Source organism: Bison bison, unplaced genomic scaffold (assembly GCF_000754665.1).
Source record: "Bison bison bison isolate TAMUID 2011002044 unplaced genomic scaffold, Bison_UMD1.0 scf7180017864327, whole genome shotgun sequence".
Classification (NCBI taxonomy): Eukaryota; Metazoa; Chordata; class Mammalia; order Artiodactyla; family Bovidae; genus Bison; species Bison bison.
In genome coordinates, this window is record NW_011494899.1 from 5,502,916 (window position 1) to 5,521,463 (window position 18,548).

The 18,548-nt window shown below is 43.8% G+C and overlaps 1 protein-coding gene across 1 annotated transcript in view; it reads left to right on the forward strand.

Moving 5' to 3' along the window:
* Positions 1-18,548, forward strand: part of LOC104998351 (tetratricopeptide repeat protein GNN-like) — a 74,894-nt gene that overhangs the window by 46,268 nt on the left and 10,078 nt on the right. The window contains exons 11-13 of the mRNA XM_010853462.1: positions 3,518-3,665; positions 4,564-4,716; positions 9,037-9,170. Coding sequence (XP_010851764.1) covers positions 3,518-3,665; positions 4,564-4,716; positions 9,037-9,170 — 435 coding nt within the window. The remainder of the gene's footprint in view (positions 1-3,517; positions 3,666-4,563; positions 4,717-9,036; positions 9,171-18,548) is intronic.

Genomic DNA, 18,548 nt, shown 5'->3' on the forward strand with positions numbered 1-18,548 from the left:
GCTATTGTTTTCTCCCATTCTGAAGGCTGCCTTTTCACCTTACTAATAGTTTCCTTTGTTGTGCAGAAGCTTTTAATTTTAATTAGGTCCCATTTGTTTATTTTTGTTTTTATTTCCAATATTCTGGGAGGTGGGTCATAGAGGATCCTGCTGTGATGTATGTCGAAGAGTGTTTTGCCTATGTTCTCCTCTAGGAGTTTTATAGTTTCTGGTCTTATGTTGAGATCTTTAATCCATTTGTGTATAGTGTTAGAAAGTGTTCTAGTTTCATTCTTTTACAAGTGGTTGACCAGTTTTCCCAGCACCACTTGTTAAAGAGATTGTCTTTAATCCATTGTATATTCAGGCTCTATTACAAAGCCACAGTTATCAAGACAGTATGGTACTGGCAAAAAGACAGAAATATTGATCAATGGAACAAAATAGAAAGCCCAGAGATAAATCCACGCACATATGGACACCTTATCTTTGACAAAGGAGGCAAGAATTGATGCTTTTGAACTGTGGTGTTGGAGAAGAGTCTTAAGAGTCCCTTGGACTGCAAGGAGATCCAACCAGTCCATCCTAAAGGAGATCAGTCCTGAGTGTTCATTGGAAGGATTGATGTTGAAGCTGAAACTCCAATACTTTGGCCACCTGATGAGAAGAGCTGACTCATTTGAAAAGACTCTGATGCTGGGAAAGGTTTACAATCAGACAAGGAATAAGGACTCTAGACTTATGTCGTATTTAAATAGCTATGTCAATTAGCTTCTGTTGTATAGCAAACCACCCTGAAACTCAACAGGTCAAAAACCAACAACCGCTTGTTGTTGCCCGTGTGTATGGGCCACCAAGTGGATCCCCTTCGTCCGGGCTGGGCTCATGCAAGCTTCTGCAACCCAGCTGGCAGGGCCAGTGGGCTCCAACTCTCAGAACACCTCACCCTGATGTCTGGTGGCAACAGGGTTCTGGGCACGAGCTGCTCATCGTTCAGGAAATAGCCCAGTCCTGCTCCCCTGGGGGCCCGCAGAATTCCAAGAGTGAGAGCACATGTTTACGCCTCAACTGAGAACTGGCACAGCACCCTCTTACTCTGCATGTGGTTGGTCACAGCAAGTCGCCAGGCTTCAGTCTGGGGCTAAGAAAGAGACTCTGACGTCTGCATGGGAGGAGGTGCCGGGTGGCATTGCCAAGGGGAGAGTTGGGTACAGGTTGGCGTGGAGAATTACAGATGTCTTCACAGTCTGATGTAAGATTTAAGGTCACCTTGGGAAAGTTACTTACCCTCTCTGCATTTCACCTGTAAATCCACCTTGACAGTAATAGTTAACATTCGTTTCGTGCTTACCACGTACAAAGCACTTCATGTTGATCTCTTTTGTCTTCTGGTATACCTCCTGTGATTATATATATACATATATATAATCACAGGAGGTATATATATGTGTGTATATATATATACACATACAGTTACTCCCATTTCACAGATGAGGAAACTGAAGGTCAGAGAGATGAAATAAAGTACGTCAGCTCCCAGCGCTGGCACCTCTGGTGCCAGGAGTCTGAGAGGCCTATCTGACTACTTATCTGGGCCCATCTGGCCCTAAGACCTGTCTGCACAACTCATTGCTGCGCAGAATCTCTTCTAGTGTTGGCCTTTATAAAGCTCTAATGCTCCACATGTAGAGGCTGGCTTCTAAGTCATCATCCTAATGCAGGCAGGCCTGGTTTCAGGCATGCTGGGACCTTGGTGAGCGGAGGAAAGCCATGTGGAAACCAGTGAGAGAGTCATTTCCTAGGCAGGTTGATAGGAAATCTAGGGGTCCCCAAGGAGAGAGGGGTCTGGAATTCTCAAGGAGGAAGAAAGGACAAACTTTTTTTCTTTCTCCACATTCCTTAGGATTATATAACAATAATGTATCCTGCCTAAGGACAGTCTTTGGATTCAACCTTCTGTTATCTTAAAATGTTAATTATGGGAGTAGACCTGGTCTTTACAAGGATGTATCTTGCCTGAGGACCGTGTTATCTTAAAATGTAAATTATGGGAGTAGGTCTGATGAGGTCTTTACAACCTCCAGATATTCTTTGGATTATATAACTTTATTGTTAACACTAGCAAGTGGGTACTCTTTCTGCCCCCTTCTGATGCCTATGTCAGAAGCTTTCTCTATCTCCTTTATACTTTAATAAAACTTTATTATACAAAAGCTCTGAGCGATCAAGCCTCGTCTCTGGCCCCGGATTGAATTCCTGTCCTCCGGGGGCCAAGAATCCTGGTGTATTCGCGTGATTCAACAACAACCTTTCACCAGGGATACTTCTGTGGGTTCCGGGACTGGCCTCCTAGAGCCAGTTGGGCAACGAATGGGGTGCTATTGATGATGGGATGCTTTTTTGATAATTTAATGGTAATCTTTTATAGTTTAAAGCTGAATTCCATAGTATAGGGAGTTAAATCTGCCTTGTTTACTGCTAGCAATGCTCTAATAACACCTTCTGGAAGCATAATTATAGTTTTATCTCTTTGCATAATAGAGTGTGGGCTTCCCTGGTGGCTCAGACGGTTAAGCGGTAAAGCATCTATCTGCAGTGTGGGAGACCTGGGTTCGATCCCTGGGTCGGGAAGGTGGCCTGGAGAAGGAAATGGCAACCCACTCCAGTACTCTTGCCTGGAAAATTCCATGGATGGAGGAGCCTGGTAGGCTACAGTCCATGGGGTCGCAGAGTCGGACATGATTGAGCGACTTCACTTCAGTATTACAGAGTGTGGCTTGGAAAACCGTGGACTTCCCTGGTGGCTCAGCTGGTAAAGAATCTGCATGCAATGTGGGACACCTGGATTTGATCTCTGGGTTGGGAAGATTGCCTGGAGAAGTGAATGGTGGCCCACTCCAGTATTCTAGCCTGGAGAATTCCATGGACTGTATAGTTCATGGGGTCACAAAGAGTTGGACATGACTGAGTGATTTTCATTTCCACTTTGGAAAACCATAAAACCTTCTACTTTTTAGAAGTCTCTTATTGTTAGCATATCTAACTCAAAATAACTAGCAAAATCTTAGGCCGTTGCAAAGGGTACATTTGATGTGTATCTAGGTACAGCACATTATTTATTAATTAGGTTTATGGGGCTTATTCATGTGTTTCTGTCATAAGGCTGTAATGTTTTGTTGTTCCTTATTCAAGCCTGTACCAGCTGCCTTTTGTAGAACTCAGTTACCACGATGATAGTTGGTCTCACCACATCCATATTCTCTATTTCTGACCTGTTCATTTGTAAAATAGACTCTAATTCGGTTTCAATCTATTGTCTTTGTTCCTTGGCCCCATAACTGCTGCCCACATACAAAATTTGTCACTTGAAAACCAAGTCCTGTGCAATGTAGATCAGTAATTGATTTATTAAGAAAAAAACCCAACTATTGGCAGCGATGAAGAAATGCTACCAAATGCTCTGCCTAGTGACTTCTTAACTCTTCTGTAGGAAAAAGCCTGGAGCATCATCTTCTTTGCCAAAATTTATTCCCTGCAGGCAGAGTACTGAACAACCTGGCAAAGTCAGCATCTGAGGAGTACTTAAAAGAAAACCATATTTTGCAATGTGCTACCGAAATTTCCAGCTTACTGGACAGCAATCCCTGCGACCAGGCCACCATGAAATACACTGAAGGTGTTCTAACGTAAGCATGTGTTTTTCTTGAAAAATGTCTTAGTTTTCTGTACTAGCTGTTATTGTTACAATTAATCTACTTAATCCATACTTGCCCATCCATGTCCCACCTGACTGACTGGGTTAAGAAAGGCTGAATTTTAGCATTTCTATCCTCGGGTTCAGTATTCTTAACCATGGCAATTTTTTCCCCCTGGAACCTTTGGCAAAGGTCTGGAGACATGTTAGCTTGTCATGACTGGGGGCATTGCTCCTGGCAGCTAGCGGGTACAGGCCAGGAATGCTACTAAACATTATACATGGCACAGGACCCTCCACAACAAACTGTCCAACCCTAAAGGTCAATAGTAGAGATGTGGATGAACCTAGAGTCTGTCATACAAAGTGGAGTAAGTCAGAAAAAGAAAAACCAAATATTGAATGTTAATGCACATATATGGGATCTGGAAGATGGTAGAGAGGAACCTGTTTGCAGGGCAGCAGTGGAGATGCAGATGTGGAGAATGGGCTTGTGGACACAGTTCGGGAAGGAGAGGGTGGGATGAATCGAGAGAGTGCATTCATATACGTATACACTAGCAGGTGTGAAATAGATGGCTAGTGGGAACCTGCAGTTTTGCACAGGGAGCTCAGCTCGGTGCTCTGTGATGACCTAGACTGATGGGATTGGGGTGGTGGTGGAAGGGAGGCTTGAGAGGAAGGAGGAAAATAGTGTCCCAGTTTCTCATGATGTATGCACATCTTATCAATCACTTTGAAAGCCTCAAATCTCTGCTGATACAAACTATTGTGCTGTTTTGTGTCTTGACTACAAAGGACGTTTATGAGATTTGGTTTTGGAAGCACAACAAAGGTAGCCAACATGTATCGTGCCCGGTAAGGCACACACGTGTGCATTTTGTTTTCAGATTTGCTGCTGGAAACGCTTGTCTTGCAAAAATGAAACTTCAGGAATGCTTAAATATCAGGAGAAATTTGTTTGGTGAGAAAAGCATCCTAGTCGGAGAAATTATGGAATTTTTAGCAGATTTACTGTTTTTCCCACTGAGACACAGTGAAAGGTAAGTTTTTATGAAATGTTTCAAGTCGTGTGTCTCCTTCCCCCTGCCCCCCTAAAAAAAAAGCCCACGTTTGGCAGGGAGATCTGTACTCACTCATAGGGGTATCTCACTTCTTTGGCTCCAGCCTTGTCCAGAAAATGAGAGACTCACCAGGCCTGAGATTTCGCCCTGATCTATTTGTTAGGACACTGAGCATCATGAATTTGAAAGGCACTCTTAGCTCACAAACCATGTAGAGGTTTTGGCAGGAGGAAAAGTAAAAAGGAGTACGGGGTCACACTCCCAGTATCACTCCTGGGTCTTGTGAGGAAAGGGGTTGTGCTTGAGGCCTCTGTGGAGTGTGGGTCTGTAGCATCATGCCTGCTGGTCTGTTTTGTGCAAGAGCCTGCTGCTGTCTCAGGCTGCGCTGTCCTGATACCCCTCCTCGCTGGGGAAGACCTCTTGCTCTCTTGCCATGTGTGGGGCTTTCCTCAGCTCCCCATACAAGGCACTGCTAAAGCTGTATTCATAGAACTTGTTAAAGAAAGGTAGGGCAGCCTTTATTCAGACCTTTCACGAGAGGCATATGGACCCCCGCAGTGGGGTTCTGCAGTTGAGACAGACAGGACTCAGCTCTGAATCAAGAAGGATTGGGTGGAGGAGGGGGGTGATCCATAGTGGATGGACAGTTACTAAGAGGAGACATGAAGGGCGGGGTGGGGGTAGACTCTGGGTAAACTGATCTAACAGGATTCTTGCTAAGGCAGGTCGGGGGGAGCAGAGGTCACTGTGGGACAGTGAGGGTGAGGAATCGGAGAAGGACGGTAATCAGATATCAAGCAGGGCTGAACTGACTGAGCAGGATCCTCGCTGAAGCCGGACAAGGCAGAGATGAACACAGAAGCCCAGAAGTTGAGGTCCAGTTGGGAACTGCTCAGGAGAGCCTGCGTAGAGTTTGGTCAGGAGACTCTGTCAGCACCTGTGTTTTAAAGCAGGTTGTAGCTATCACCCTCAGGGTCCAATTCCTGTTAGGATCTGCCAGGCAAGACCACGTCTTCCTTTGACAGGCTGGTGTGAGCGAAGGTTCTCTGTGAGTCCACAGAGAGTCCATCACACCCTTCCTTCGGCCTGGCCTGCACTGTTTCACACACAGGTGAGCTGACTGAAGGGTCAGGGATGCTCTAAGTGAAATTATAAAGTTTTGAGGTTTTGCTTTTGCAGCCTCTCCCTCTCCTCCCTATTCCCTGCCTTGCCTTTCACTTTCCGCTGTCTGCCATCCTGGAGAGCATGTTACTTACACCAGGGAGAGGACCTCTTCTGGCTTTTGCTCCCAAGAAGAATATGACATGAGTCATCTCTGGCATTGAACTGCAGATCACTATTAACCCTTTCCAAGAGTGGTGTGCATGCTCAATAGTGTCTGACTGTCTGCGACCCTATGGACTGCAGCCTGCCAGGTTCCTTTGTCCATGGGATTTCCCAGGCAAGAATACTAGAGTGAGTAGCCATTCCCTCCTCCAGGGGATCTTCCTGACCCAGGGATTTTGTGTCTCCTACATCTCCTGCATTGGCAGGTGGATTCTTTACCATTGAGCCACCTGGGAAGCCCTTTCCAAGAGTATTTACCTTTCAAAGAGTAGTCCCTAATGGGAAAATGCTGGACAGCCCAGCAAGCTGGCTCAGTGCTCTGTGATGACTTAAAAGGGAGAGAATTGGGGTGAGGGGGGGGAGGCTCATGGGGGAGGGGAGAGATGTATACATAACTGATTCACTTTCTTGTCAGCAGAAACTAACACAACATTGTAAAGCAATTATCCTCCAATAAACAACAAAAAAAGACTAGCTCCAATAAAGGTGCTTCTAAGAGTCGTTACCAGTGCTCTATATAGCAGTGCTGAAATGTTGGGCTCTGGGGTTCAATTGCCTGGGTTCAAATTTTGTTTCTACCGCCTGGTAACAGTGAGAACCTGGGCACATACTTAACGTGTTGGTGTCTCATTCATCTCCTTGTTGGTTAAATGAGAGCAGTGACAGTCTCTTCCTCGCAGAACGATGCTGAGAACTGAGAGATCCTCTGTGTGAAGTGCTGAGCAGAATGCCTGGCACACTGAAAGAGTTGATAAATTGAGTTCTTAGTATTATTATTTTGCTCCCCAGCAGGGAATTTTTGAGGCACTTGACACCACATAAACCTCCTTTTGTTCCTCTTAAGACCAGGACTGCGAGTAGAGAACAGGCCTTTCTTTAGAGAAGCAAAAGGCTTGACAGTAGAACCATTGCCTCGTAAAAGAGAAATCTAAACACGTAGCATACTGACTGAGTCATCGCTAGGCCTGGGCTGCCCCATCTCAAATCCAGGGCTGGCGGCTCGTGACTCACGGGACCCTGAACCCTGCTGCTGTTCCACGCGCGTGCCCTCTGCGTTGGAGGAGCTGACCATACTTGGTATCCTTCTTTCCAGACGTCATGTCAATGGTCAACCTTCTGAAACGACCGAGAAGCCTTTTTCCTTGCTGAAGGTTGTCCTCAGGTGACCTCATTTTCCACATTGGTTAAGACCAGGAAATATTTTGCAGTGGGACTCAGCTCACCTCTCAGACATATGAAGATCCTGTCTCCTGGTGGTCAGGGGCTCTTGAAACAGCTCTCATGCCCTACAGAAATAATCCGAGGGTCCTGAGGGCCCTGGGGAGTGGGGATAGGTAGGGATGGATACATGAGGTCAAATGACAGAGTTAAAAGTAACCCCCTGTACCCCAGGAAGGAGAAAGATGAACAAAGGGTCATAAGAGAAACAGGGATGTATTCTCAGTGAAGTCAATGTCATTGCTGTCTCTCAACTTTGAATCCATTCAGCAGCAGCCGTCTTTTCATTGTGTGCCCTCCACAGACAAGTGTCTCCACAGCCTCACTTCCTGTTGATGTCATTCACTTTCTCCCTCCACCCAGCTCTGTTTTGTCCATCCTTATGAATGTCATCAGGAACATCCTAGTTCTGTGTCTTTGCACTTTGATCTTGAGGGTCCTCTGCTCTGGGAGCGTTTGACAGCATCAGTCATTCCTGAAACTGTGCTCTCCTGGTTTCTGAGCTACCCTCCATCATGGCCATCTTCTCTGATGACACCTTCTCGGGTTCTCTTGTGGGTTTTCTCTTTCTTTCCCAACTCTCGACCAGATGGCAGTGTTCTCTTGGGTTCAGTTCTTGAACTCTGCATGTCTCAGTCACAGTGCCCCAGCCTTGCCTGTGCCTCGGGCTGCAGCCAGCATTCAGTAAGGCGATGGCTTCTTGTCTCTGTCTCTTCAGACCTCCATCATCAGCTGCACACATGTGCATCCATTGGCCCTCTCCCTTCAGGTAGCCAGCATATTAGGGCAGTTCAGAGTGAACATTATCAACAGTGAACACATCCACACCCTCTCCATGAGAAAATGCATCTTCTCCCATGTCACCCAGTGCAGACCCCAGGGCAGCATCTTAATGATTCATCTGGGTGATATTTATTATAATCAGTCACCATGCTAAACACACTCCATACATTTTCTCACTTAATCCTCACCACAGGTCTGTTATCCTCATTGAGAACATGAGAAAACCAAGGTTTAGGAGCCTTGATGCCTAACCACTGTGTCACTGCCAAGCCCGCCTGACTTCAGAGCTCTAGCTCCTAACCTCGTCATCCTACTGCCCAAGAGGATGTCAGGGCTCCTGGCACCAGGCCCACTACCTTCCATGTGATGCCAAGACTTAGCAGGTCTCCTGTCACATCTGTGGCCACTGCATTAGCTCAGACCCTCCTCATTCTTTGTCTGGACCAACTGGTCTCACTGCATAAATTGTCATCTGCTACTTCACTTGCACCCAGGTGAAGTTTCTAACAAGCAAATTTAATCATATCACTCTTTAAAAAAAAATTATTTATTATTTATTATTTATTAAGCTGTGCTGGGTCTTATTTGCAGCATGCAGGATCTTTAGTTGCAGCATGTGGGATCTAGTTCCCTGATCAGAGGTCGAACCTGGGCTTCTGCATTAGGAGCACAGAGACTTAGCCACTGGACCACCAGGGAAGTCCCTGAACCACGTCAGTCTTAATGAAAATGCTTCAATATTGAAGTCCCAAACTCCTAGGTTCACACTCAGTACTCTTAACAAGTTGTTGGTCCTGTGTTTCACTCTCCAATCTCTCCTTCTGCCTGGGGACACTCTCTGAGGGCAGAGGTTAGTCTTCCTTATCTTTGCACCTGGGGCCCAGCACCAGCATTCCATGAATGTTTGTTGGATACATGGATGAACGCCATGCTTCTTCGATGCAAAACTTTGATTAAATTTCTCTTTTCTAGATTCCAAAGGAAGCAAGCAATTGAATATTATAAACAAGTGATAAAAATAAAGGAAAATGCGGGCACTCTGGCCAACTCCTCACTCGTAAGGAATCAACTGAGCATTAGCCTAAGTGATACCTTGTGTAAATTAGGTAATTGCTTTGACATATTTCTATTAGAAGCAGATGACTTTTCCCTCCATCTCACTTGCATACTTTGCTTATTTTTAAACAGTCTTCATCTCTGAAGTCAGCAACTCCTGTTCCATATTATTTTCAGCTTTCTCTCTCTGTCTCTCTCTGTCTCTCTCTTTTTTTTTTGCTGCTTATTTACTTTCCCTCATTAGATAAGTGTCTTAGTCTGTTGCTATAACAGAATAGACTGGGTGGGTTAAACAACAGAATTTTATTTCTCATAGTTCTGGAGCCTTGGAAGTCCAAGATCAAGGTGTCAGCAGATTAAATGTCTGGTGAGTGCCTATTTTGGGCTTCTCAGGTGGCACAGTGGTAAAGAATCTGTCTGCCAATGTAGGTGATGTGGGTTTGATCCCTGGGTGGGGAAGAGTCTCTGGAGTAGGAAATGGCAACCCACTTCACTATTCTTGCCTGGAAAATTCTGTGGACAGAGGAGCCTGGTGGGCTGCTTTCCATGGGGTTGCAAACAGTTGGACAGGATTGAGCAACTGAGCTCAAGGCCTATCTACTGGTTCAGAGACAGCTGTTTTCTTGGCAGGCCCTCACATAGTGGAAGAAAGAGCCCGAGAGCTCTCTGGAGGTCTCTTTTATAACGGCACTAATCCCATTCATGCAAAGATGTGCACGATAAGGGACAGAAATGGTATGACCTAACAGGAGCAGAACATATTAAGAAGAGGTGGCAAGAATACATAGACCTATACAAAAAAGATCTTCATAACCCAGATAGTCACAATGGTGTGATCACTCACCTAGTGAGAGCCAGACATCCTGGAATGTGAAGTCAAGGGGGCCTTAGGCAGCATCACTACAAACAAAGCTAGTGGAGGTGATGGAATTCCAGTTGAGCTATTTCAAATCCTAAAAGATGATGCTGTGAAAGTGCTGCACTCAATATGCCAGCAAATTTGGAAAACTCAGCAGTGGCCACAGGACTGAAAGAGGTCAGTTTTCATTTTAATCCTTAAGAAAGGCAATGCCAAAAAATGTTCAAACTACCACACAATTGCACTCATCTCACATGCTAGTAAAGTAATGCTCAAAACTTTCCAAGCCAGGCTTCAACAGTATATGAACTGTGAACCTCCAGGTGTTCAAGCTGGATTTAGAAAAGGCAGAGGAACCAGAGATCAAATTGCCAACATCAACAAATGACCCCATGAACTGTACCCCACCAGGCTCCTCCGTCTATGAGATTTTCCAGGCAAGAATACTGGAGTGGGTTGCCATGTTCTCCTCCAGGGGATCTTCCTGACCCAGGGATCGAACCTCTGTCTCTTTTGTCTCCTGCACTGGCAGGTGGTTTCTTAACTGCTAGCACCCTGTGGGAAGCCCTACTAGCTCAGTTAGGTGGAATTTACTTACATTTTAAGGGCCACTGTTGAAGAACTGAGAGCCTCTGAGACAAAGGGCCTGTTTTCCAGGCTCTGCTATTGCCAGAGACAAGGGTAACAGGACCACATCTTTTACTGCCTCAGTACTTATTGCATTCAGTAGCCCATTCCCATGTTTTGGAAATAGTCACATGTTGAATTCTGTCATCTTCCTACAGCATCACCACCAAACCTGGGAATGGAGGAGAATGAGAGTTGAATTGGAGGCTGCAAATGCTGGTTGGTAGTCAGCTGGAGACAGGCCAGCGCAGGAGGGTGGGCTGGGGGGAATCAGGGATGTGATTCCCATAGACAGCACTTGCCAACCTTTGTGCCTCCAAGGAGTAGGTTCACTTAGAGAGAGGGTTCAATGATGGTCAAATAGATATCTCTTTGCCCTTGGGCAGCTTTGTTGATTTCTTCTAGCAGGCTGCACTAGAAATTGCAGTTTCTGTAAATGCCACAACTAGAAAAATTGTGAAACACTCTCAGAGCTCTGAAATCTCATCGCCACAGGACAGTCTACTTCAGCTTTAAACAGTTGTTTTCAACACAGGCTGATTTTGACCCTCAGGACAAAAAAGCTGGAGAAATGTTTGATGTCATGGCTGGGGGTGGAGAGTGTTAGTCATTTAGTCAGTGGAGGCCGGAGTGGTTGCTAAACATCATGCGTGCCCAGGAAAGTGCCCCCACAGTGAAAATTATCCAGTCCAAGGTGTGAATAGTGCTGAGACAAAGAAACCCTGATCTAAACCAGCCACTTTCCCCAGCAGGTACGATTGGCATCCATATTACAATAAAACAGGATTGCTTTCAGCCTAGTCATTTACTGACAAAAAAGGCTTAAAATTCTTGATATCTGCAGGGAAAGAATATTTTCTGTTTTCACTCTGTAGATTTAGGAATGAGTGTGCCCATGTGTGTGTGTATACTTTTTTTTTTTCAGGTAAGGGTTTCCATGCTGAGTACATGAAAGAAAGATTTATGTTTGTAAAGAGAAAATGCAGATGCAAATCTAGAGAATGTTAGTGGGAAAGGAACTAGTTTACCTGATCTGGTTGCCTATGTTTTGTTCTCAGTTTTGGTGACTTGTTTATGATGAAAATATAATGTATTCATTTGCTTTCTGATAACAGGGCCTCTGTGGAGAAGGCAATGGAAACCCACTCCAGTACTCTTGCCTGGAAAATCCCATGGATGGAGGAGCCTGGTAGGCTGCAGTCCATGGGGTCGCTAAGAGTCGGACACGACTGAGAGACTTCACTCTCACTTTTCACTTTCGTGCATTGGAGAAGGAAATGGCAACCCACTCCAGTGTTCTTGCCTGGAGAATCCCAGGGACGGGAGAGCCTGGTGGGCTGCTGTCTATGGGGTTGCACAGAGTTGGGCATGACTGAAGCAACTTAGCGGCAGCAGCAACAGGGCCTCTGTAATGGAAGTTGTCATATTTGGTGATGTCTTAAATAAGTCTTCATGGTATGTTTCAGTTCTGCAGTCCATTTTCAGTGTGGTTCAGTGTGGTTCCGAGGAAGTATTTTTCTGTAAGGAGCACTTTCTCGCCATCATTTTATTATTTTTCTCTCCCACTGGTGATTGAAGTTGATTCCTTTTGCAGAAGGCCTGCTCCAGGCTTACAGGAACACTGTGGGTGGTTAGGTCAGCTGTCAAGGCAGGATTCTTGTGCTTTTGTTGCAGTCCCTCGTGGTGAGAGCTGATGTGTATCTTCAGTACAAGAGGAGGAGGACCTTGGGAGGGAAATAGACTGTTTATAGAGACCTTGGAATCATTTGTTCTTTGACATATTTTTGGTTTTCCTACGTGGAGGTAGAAAAACTTTTCCTCCATCCTCTCAGGGTCCCTGGCTGAGCTTGAAAATTAAATTGAAAAGACTGACTTTCGCCACCCTAATTCCACCTGACTCTGTGGGCAGAAATTTGAGAGCCTATTTTGTTAAGAAATATTGTCTTCAACAGGCTTTTGTCAGAGGCCCAGGATCTCTAAATTGCAGCTTTTGGACCTAGTAAGGAGCCCTGGATGATAGAATTCCACGTTTGTCACCAAAACTCTAAAGGAGAAAAATTTTTTTTCCTTTACCCTCCTAGGTTCTCCTGCTGGGGCCCTGTAAAATTAGCCTCAGCAAAGATTGATTGAGGTGAAATGAACTGAAAGTTGTTCAGTTGTGTCTGACTCTTTGCGACCCCATGGACTGTACAGTCCATGGAATTCTCCAGGCCAGAATACTGGCGTGGGTAGCCATTCCCTTCTTCAGTGGATCTTCCCAACCCAGGGATTGGACCCCGGTCTCCTGCATTGCAGGAAGATTCTTTACCAGCTGAGCCACCAGGGAAGCTAAAAGATTGATTAACAAGAGAAAAATCAAACAGAAGTTTATTTGTGTGTGCATCACACTTGCACACACACTCAGGAATGACAACTCCAAGAGGTAGCTTGAACTTGCGATCTGTGTACTAACTTAGGGGAGAGGGAGGCAGGGAAAGGGCACTCATGGGAGGGCAGATGACTCTTTGGAAGCATAAATAGACCCTTAGGAGAATAGATGATATGGCAGTTTGTGACAATGTCTGGCTGGGTGTGGTGCTGGCTTCCTGTTGCCCCAGGGAGGGGACTTACAGCACTTGAGTCCTTGTGACAGGCTCTGGTTTCAGGCACAGAAGGGATCCTAGGAACTCAAATAACTCGGCTCATAATATGTCCCATGTCAGCATGGCCTACTTTGGGGTGGCATAGTGTGATCCCCTTGAGAAAGTGAAAGTGTTAGTCGCTCAGTTGTGTCTGACTCTGTGACCCTTTGAACCATAGTCCACCAGGCTCCTCTATCCATGAAATTCTGTAGGCAACAATACTGGAGTGGGTAGCTGTTCCCTTCTCCATGAGTTCTTCCCAACCCAGGGATCAAACCTGGATCTCCTGCATTGCAGGCAGATACTTTACCATCTGGAGCCATCAGGGAAGCCCCAGTGATCCCCTTGATCTACCTTTAATGAAAAAAGCCTATCTACAGGGAGTGTGCCCAAGGGACTCCATAAAATAAGAAGGAAGCCAGAGCCACATGTGGCTGGGATTCATCACTAGTCATTTTTAAAGAAGTCAAGAGGCCTCTGTAGTAAAAGTGTTACTGAACATTAGTCATCAAAGCAATCCTCTTTAAGAGTTGTTTCATTGAGGGAAAAAGAGAACTATGGTATATGATGCTTTCTTGTATGCCAAGTCGCTTCAGTCCTATCCGACTCTTTGAGACCCCCATGGACTGTAGCCCATTAGGCTCCTCTATCCAAGCATGAAGCCAGGCTTGGCTTCAGACATCACCTGGCAAGTGGTGGAAGGTGAGAAATCTGCCTAGATACCAAGGGTGATCAGGTTGGAGGAGGGCTAAACTTACTTAGCAGGATTCTTCCTGATTGGAAGAATTGGACTCTATAGAGATGAACATAGAAGCCCCAAAGTCAAGCCTACTTGAAAAAGCTCAGAGAGCCTGAGTAGAGTTTGGCCAGTGAGATTGTTAGATGACAATCTCTGTTTTAATTCCTGGAGACAGAGCAGTGAGAAGGACAGGTAGACCCACACTATCTTCACTGAGCTCGCATTGAGGCCAACAAGCTGTCACACAACTATTAATAAATACAAGACTGTTTAGCTGCAATTGTGGAAAATGCCACAATAGAGATGGCGGTTGGATAGCTAAACACACAATGGTTGGGCTACAATTTGGCAAAGTGCTATCATGGCAAAGTACAAGTGCTAACGGGGGACCTCGATCTGTTAGATGGAGGGGCATGGGTGGAGGGTGCTTCTTAGGAAGTGATGCTGAAACTGAATCTGGAGGAGGAGGACTTGCTTGGTAAGTGGTGGGAAGGGAAAGAAGTCATCTAGATAGTGAGGACAGAATTTGCAAATTGGGAAGGAACAAAAAGGACCAATGGGGCTGGGATGCAGAAACTAATGTAGAGGGGAGAGGGTGCACTAGGGGGATACCAGAGAGGTGTCACAGGCCCTGAGGGCTGGGTCAGTGACTTGGGATGTTGCCTTAAGAGCTGCAGGGTTTTTGCAAAGCCAGGGAGTATTAGGAACCTAGAGTCCTGCATTCCTCCAGCATCGTCATCACCAGAGATTTCTCACACAAGATGCTCGAATCGTCTTATATGTCCAGTGTCATGAAGGAGCTCAAAGAACCCATTTTTGACCCCATTTCTATTTCTGTGAGTATTTTGACCTTTTAAACAGACTGTGAACTGCCAGGGGCAAGAGTCTTGTCATTTATTCCTTGTATCTTCAAAGCATCAGAAAGAGTACTAGCTGTGTGGGTCTATCACTGTGCTCTTATCAGTACAGGAAGTGTGAGGGAAGTGGATAGACAGCTTCTTTCTGGGGGGTTACACAATTTGCCTGGCTTTCCTATAGAAGTGATGGCTCTGCTCCAGGATAACAACATTAAAAGAAGTGACTGTAATTATATTTTAGCCTATTGAGAACAATAATCTTTAGGGGACATTTTAGATATCAGTTTGGATTATAGATTAATGATGATAATTACTAGCTTGAAAGTCTTGGCACCTGCATCTTCCTTAGTCTTTTATTACATTTAATCAATGTATAGGCTACAGTATAATCTTCCAAGGGGTATAAAAATAGTGGGCATCCAGCAATGATCATTCATGTTTTAATTATGCTCATGACAATTTTATACATGAGATTATACTGAGCACATATTGGAAAAGAAATTGGCTTCCCGGGTGGCAGTAGTGGTAAGGAACCCACATGCCAATGTAGGAGACATAAGAGACACAGATTCAGTTCCTGGGTTGGGAAGATTCCCTGGAGGAGGAAATGGTAACCCACCCCAGTATTCTTGTCTGGGAAATCCCATGGACAGGGGAACCTGGCGGGCTACAGTCCATAGGGTCGCAGAAAGTTGGACAAGACTGTGACTAAGCATGCAAATGACATAGTAAAATGGTGGGTTCCTGAGAGGGTGATAATCCTCAGGTTTATTTCTTCTTCTGATCACATTTTCATGAGGCACTTATTCAAAAATGAAATCTCTTTATGTTCAATATTTCTTTTATAGCTCTTCTCCTCTCCACTTTGATCCAGTTTCAAGAACAAACCTTAATCTCCTAAAACTGCTAGTCCTAGACACTTAAGACAAACCCGGACATGGAGAGAGGGTTTTTGTGATTGTTTTCTGCCACCTTTGACACAGAACAATCTTTTTTTCTTCAATTCTTCTTCTCTTACAAATGTTTACATCCACATATTGAGAAATCATTTCAGTGGGAGGAAAAAACAACTGTGGCTTTCATGTTCCATTCTGTCCTAATGAGTGTTGTATATGGAATTGTGTATTTTGGATGAAGTATGGTAGATGAACATTCTGTTACTCCCCTCTCTCTGGGAATCTTTTACAGAAGAAATGCCAAGTATCTCAGTCATACTTGGAAGAGCTTAAACAAAGGCGCTAGTGGGTGACTTTCAATGGGGTGAGTCAGTCCTCTTTTCCTCATTTGATTTTAAAATGCTTGGCTCAGCCAGAGTCCCCTTCTTGCTAGCAGGAGGTCCCTGAATCCGACAAACTTTACATTTTCATTTTAACTTAAACATATACATGTAATTCTTTGCCTCAACTTTAAAATTTGAAGTTAGATCTTTGTTTTTAATGGGTCCTCTGATTGGAATTGAATGTCATATCTCTCAAAATGCCTCATCCACAGTTTTTAGTTTGGGTTTCTGGAGGATGAGAACTTCAGGCAGTTATGATACTTCTGGGCAGGATCCTTTCAACGGTTGACTTTTTCTGCCTTCAATCTTTTACGGTTTTCTTGTTCATAATTCCAAAACATTCAGACTATTTTTCATAGAAAACAGCTCTCTTTCACTTCACAGTCTTATGTTACTAGTGTGTACCATACTTAGGTCAATTACCAAAATTAGACTAACAAATAAGGGTAATACCACCTTTACGGCAGCAAGTGAAGAGGAACTAAAGACCCTCTTGATGAAGGTGAAACAGGAGAGTGAAAAGGCTGGCTCAACGTTCAGAAAACTAAGATCATGGTTTCTGGTCCCATCACTTCATGGCAAATAGGTGGGAAACAATGGAAAAGGTGACAAACTTTCTTTTCTGGGGCTCCAAAATCACTGTGGATGGTGACTGCATCCATGAAACAAAAAGATGCTTGCTCCTTGGAAGAAAAGCTATGACCAACCTAGACAGCATATTAAAAAGCAGAATTAGTAGAAGGAAAGAAATCATAAAGATCCGAGCAGAAATAAATGAAAAAGAAATGAAAGAAACAATAGTAAAGATGAATAAAACTCTAAAAGCTGGTTCTTTGAGAAGATAAACAAAATTGACAAATCCTTAGTCAGACTCATCAAGAAAAAAAGAGAGAAGAATCAAATCAACAAAATTAGAAATGAAAAAAGAGAGGTTACAACAGACAGTGCAGAAATACAAAGGATTGTAAGAGACTATTGTGAACAACTATATGGCAATAAAATAGATAACCTGGAAGAAATGGATAGATTCTTAGAAAAGTTCAATCTTTCAAGACTGAACCAGGAAGAAATATAAATTATGAACAACTCTGAAATTGAAGCTGTGATCAAAAATCTCCAACACAAAAGTACAGGACCAGATGGCTTCACAGGAGAATTCTTTTAAACATTTAGAGAAGAGCTAATGCCTATCCTTCTAAAACTCTTTCAAAAAATTGCAGAAGAAGGAACACTTCCAAACTATGAGGCCACCATCACCCTGATACCAAAACCAGACAAACACAACACAGAAAAAGAAAACTACAGCCCAGTATCACTGATGAACATAGACGCAACAAAATTTTAGCAAATAGAATTCAGCAACACATCAAAAAACCCATGATCAATTTGGGTTTATTCAGGGATGCAGGGATTCTTCAATATATGAAAATAAATCAATGTGATACACCATATTAACAAATTGAAAGATGAAAACCATATGGTCATCTCAATAGATGCAGAAAAAGCCTTTGACAAAATTCAGCACCCATTTATGTTTAAAACTCTTCAAAAAATGGGCATAGAAGGAACCTATCTCAACTGAGTAAAGGCCATATTTGATAAGCCTACAGCAAGCATTATTCTCAATGGTGAAAAACTGAAAGCGTTCCCACTAAGATCAGGAACAGGAGAAGAGTGTCCACTTTTGCCACTGTTATTCAACATAGTTCTGGAAGTCCTAGCTACAGCAATCAGAGAAGAAAAAGAAATAAAAGGAATCCAGATTGGAAAAGAAGTAAAGCTCTCACTGTTTGCAGATGACACGATACTGTATATAGAAGACCTTAAAGATAGTATCAGAAAATTGCTAGAGCTAATCAGTGAATTAGCAACGTTGCAGGATACAAAATCAATACACAGAAATCACTTGCATTTCTATAAACTAACAATGAAAAATCAGAAAGAGCAATTAAGGAATCAATCCCATTCACCATTGTAACAAAAACAATTAAATATCTAGGAATAAACTTACCTAAAGAGACAAAAGAACTGTACACAGAAAATTATAAGATACTAATGAAAGAAATCAAAGATGACATAAACAGATGGAGAGATAGTCCATGTTCCTGGGTAGGAAGAATCAATATTGTGAAAATGACTATACTACCAAATGCAATCTACAGATTCAATGTGATCCCTATCAAATTACCAACGGCATTTTTCACAGAACTAGAACAAAAAATTTCACAACTCATATAGAAACACAAAAGACCCCAAATAGCCAAAGCAGTCTTGATAAGGAAGAATGGAGCTGGGGGAATCAAGCTTCCTGACTTCAGATTATACTACAAAGTTACAGTCATCAAGACAGTGTGGTACTGGCACAAAAACAGAAATATAGGCCAATGGAACAAGATAGAAAGCCCAGAAATAAGCCCATGCATTTATGGGCTATTTTTGACAAAGG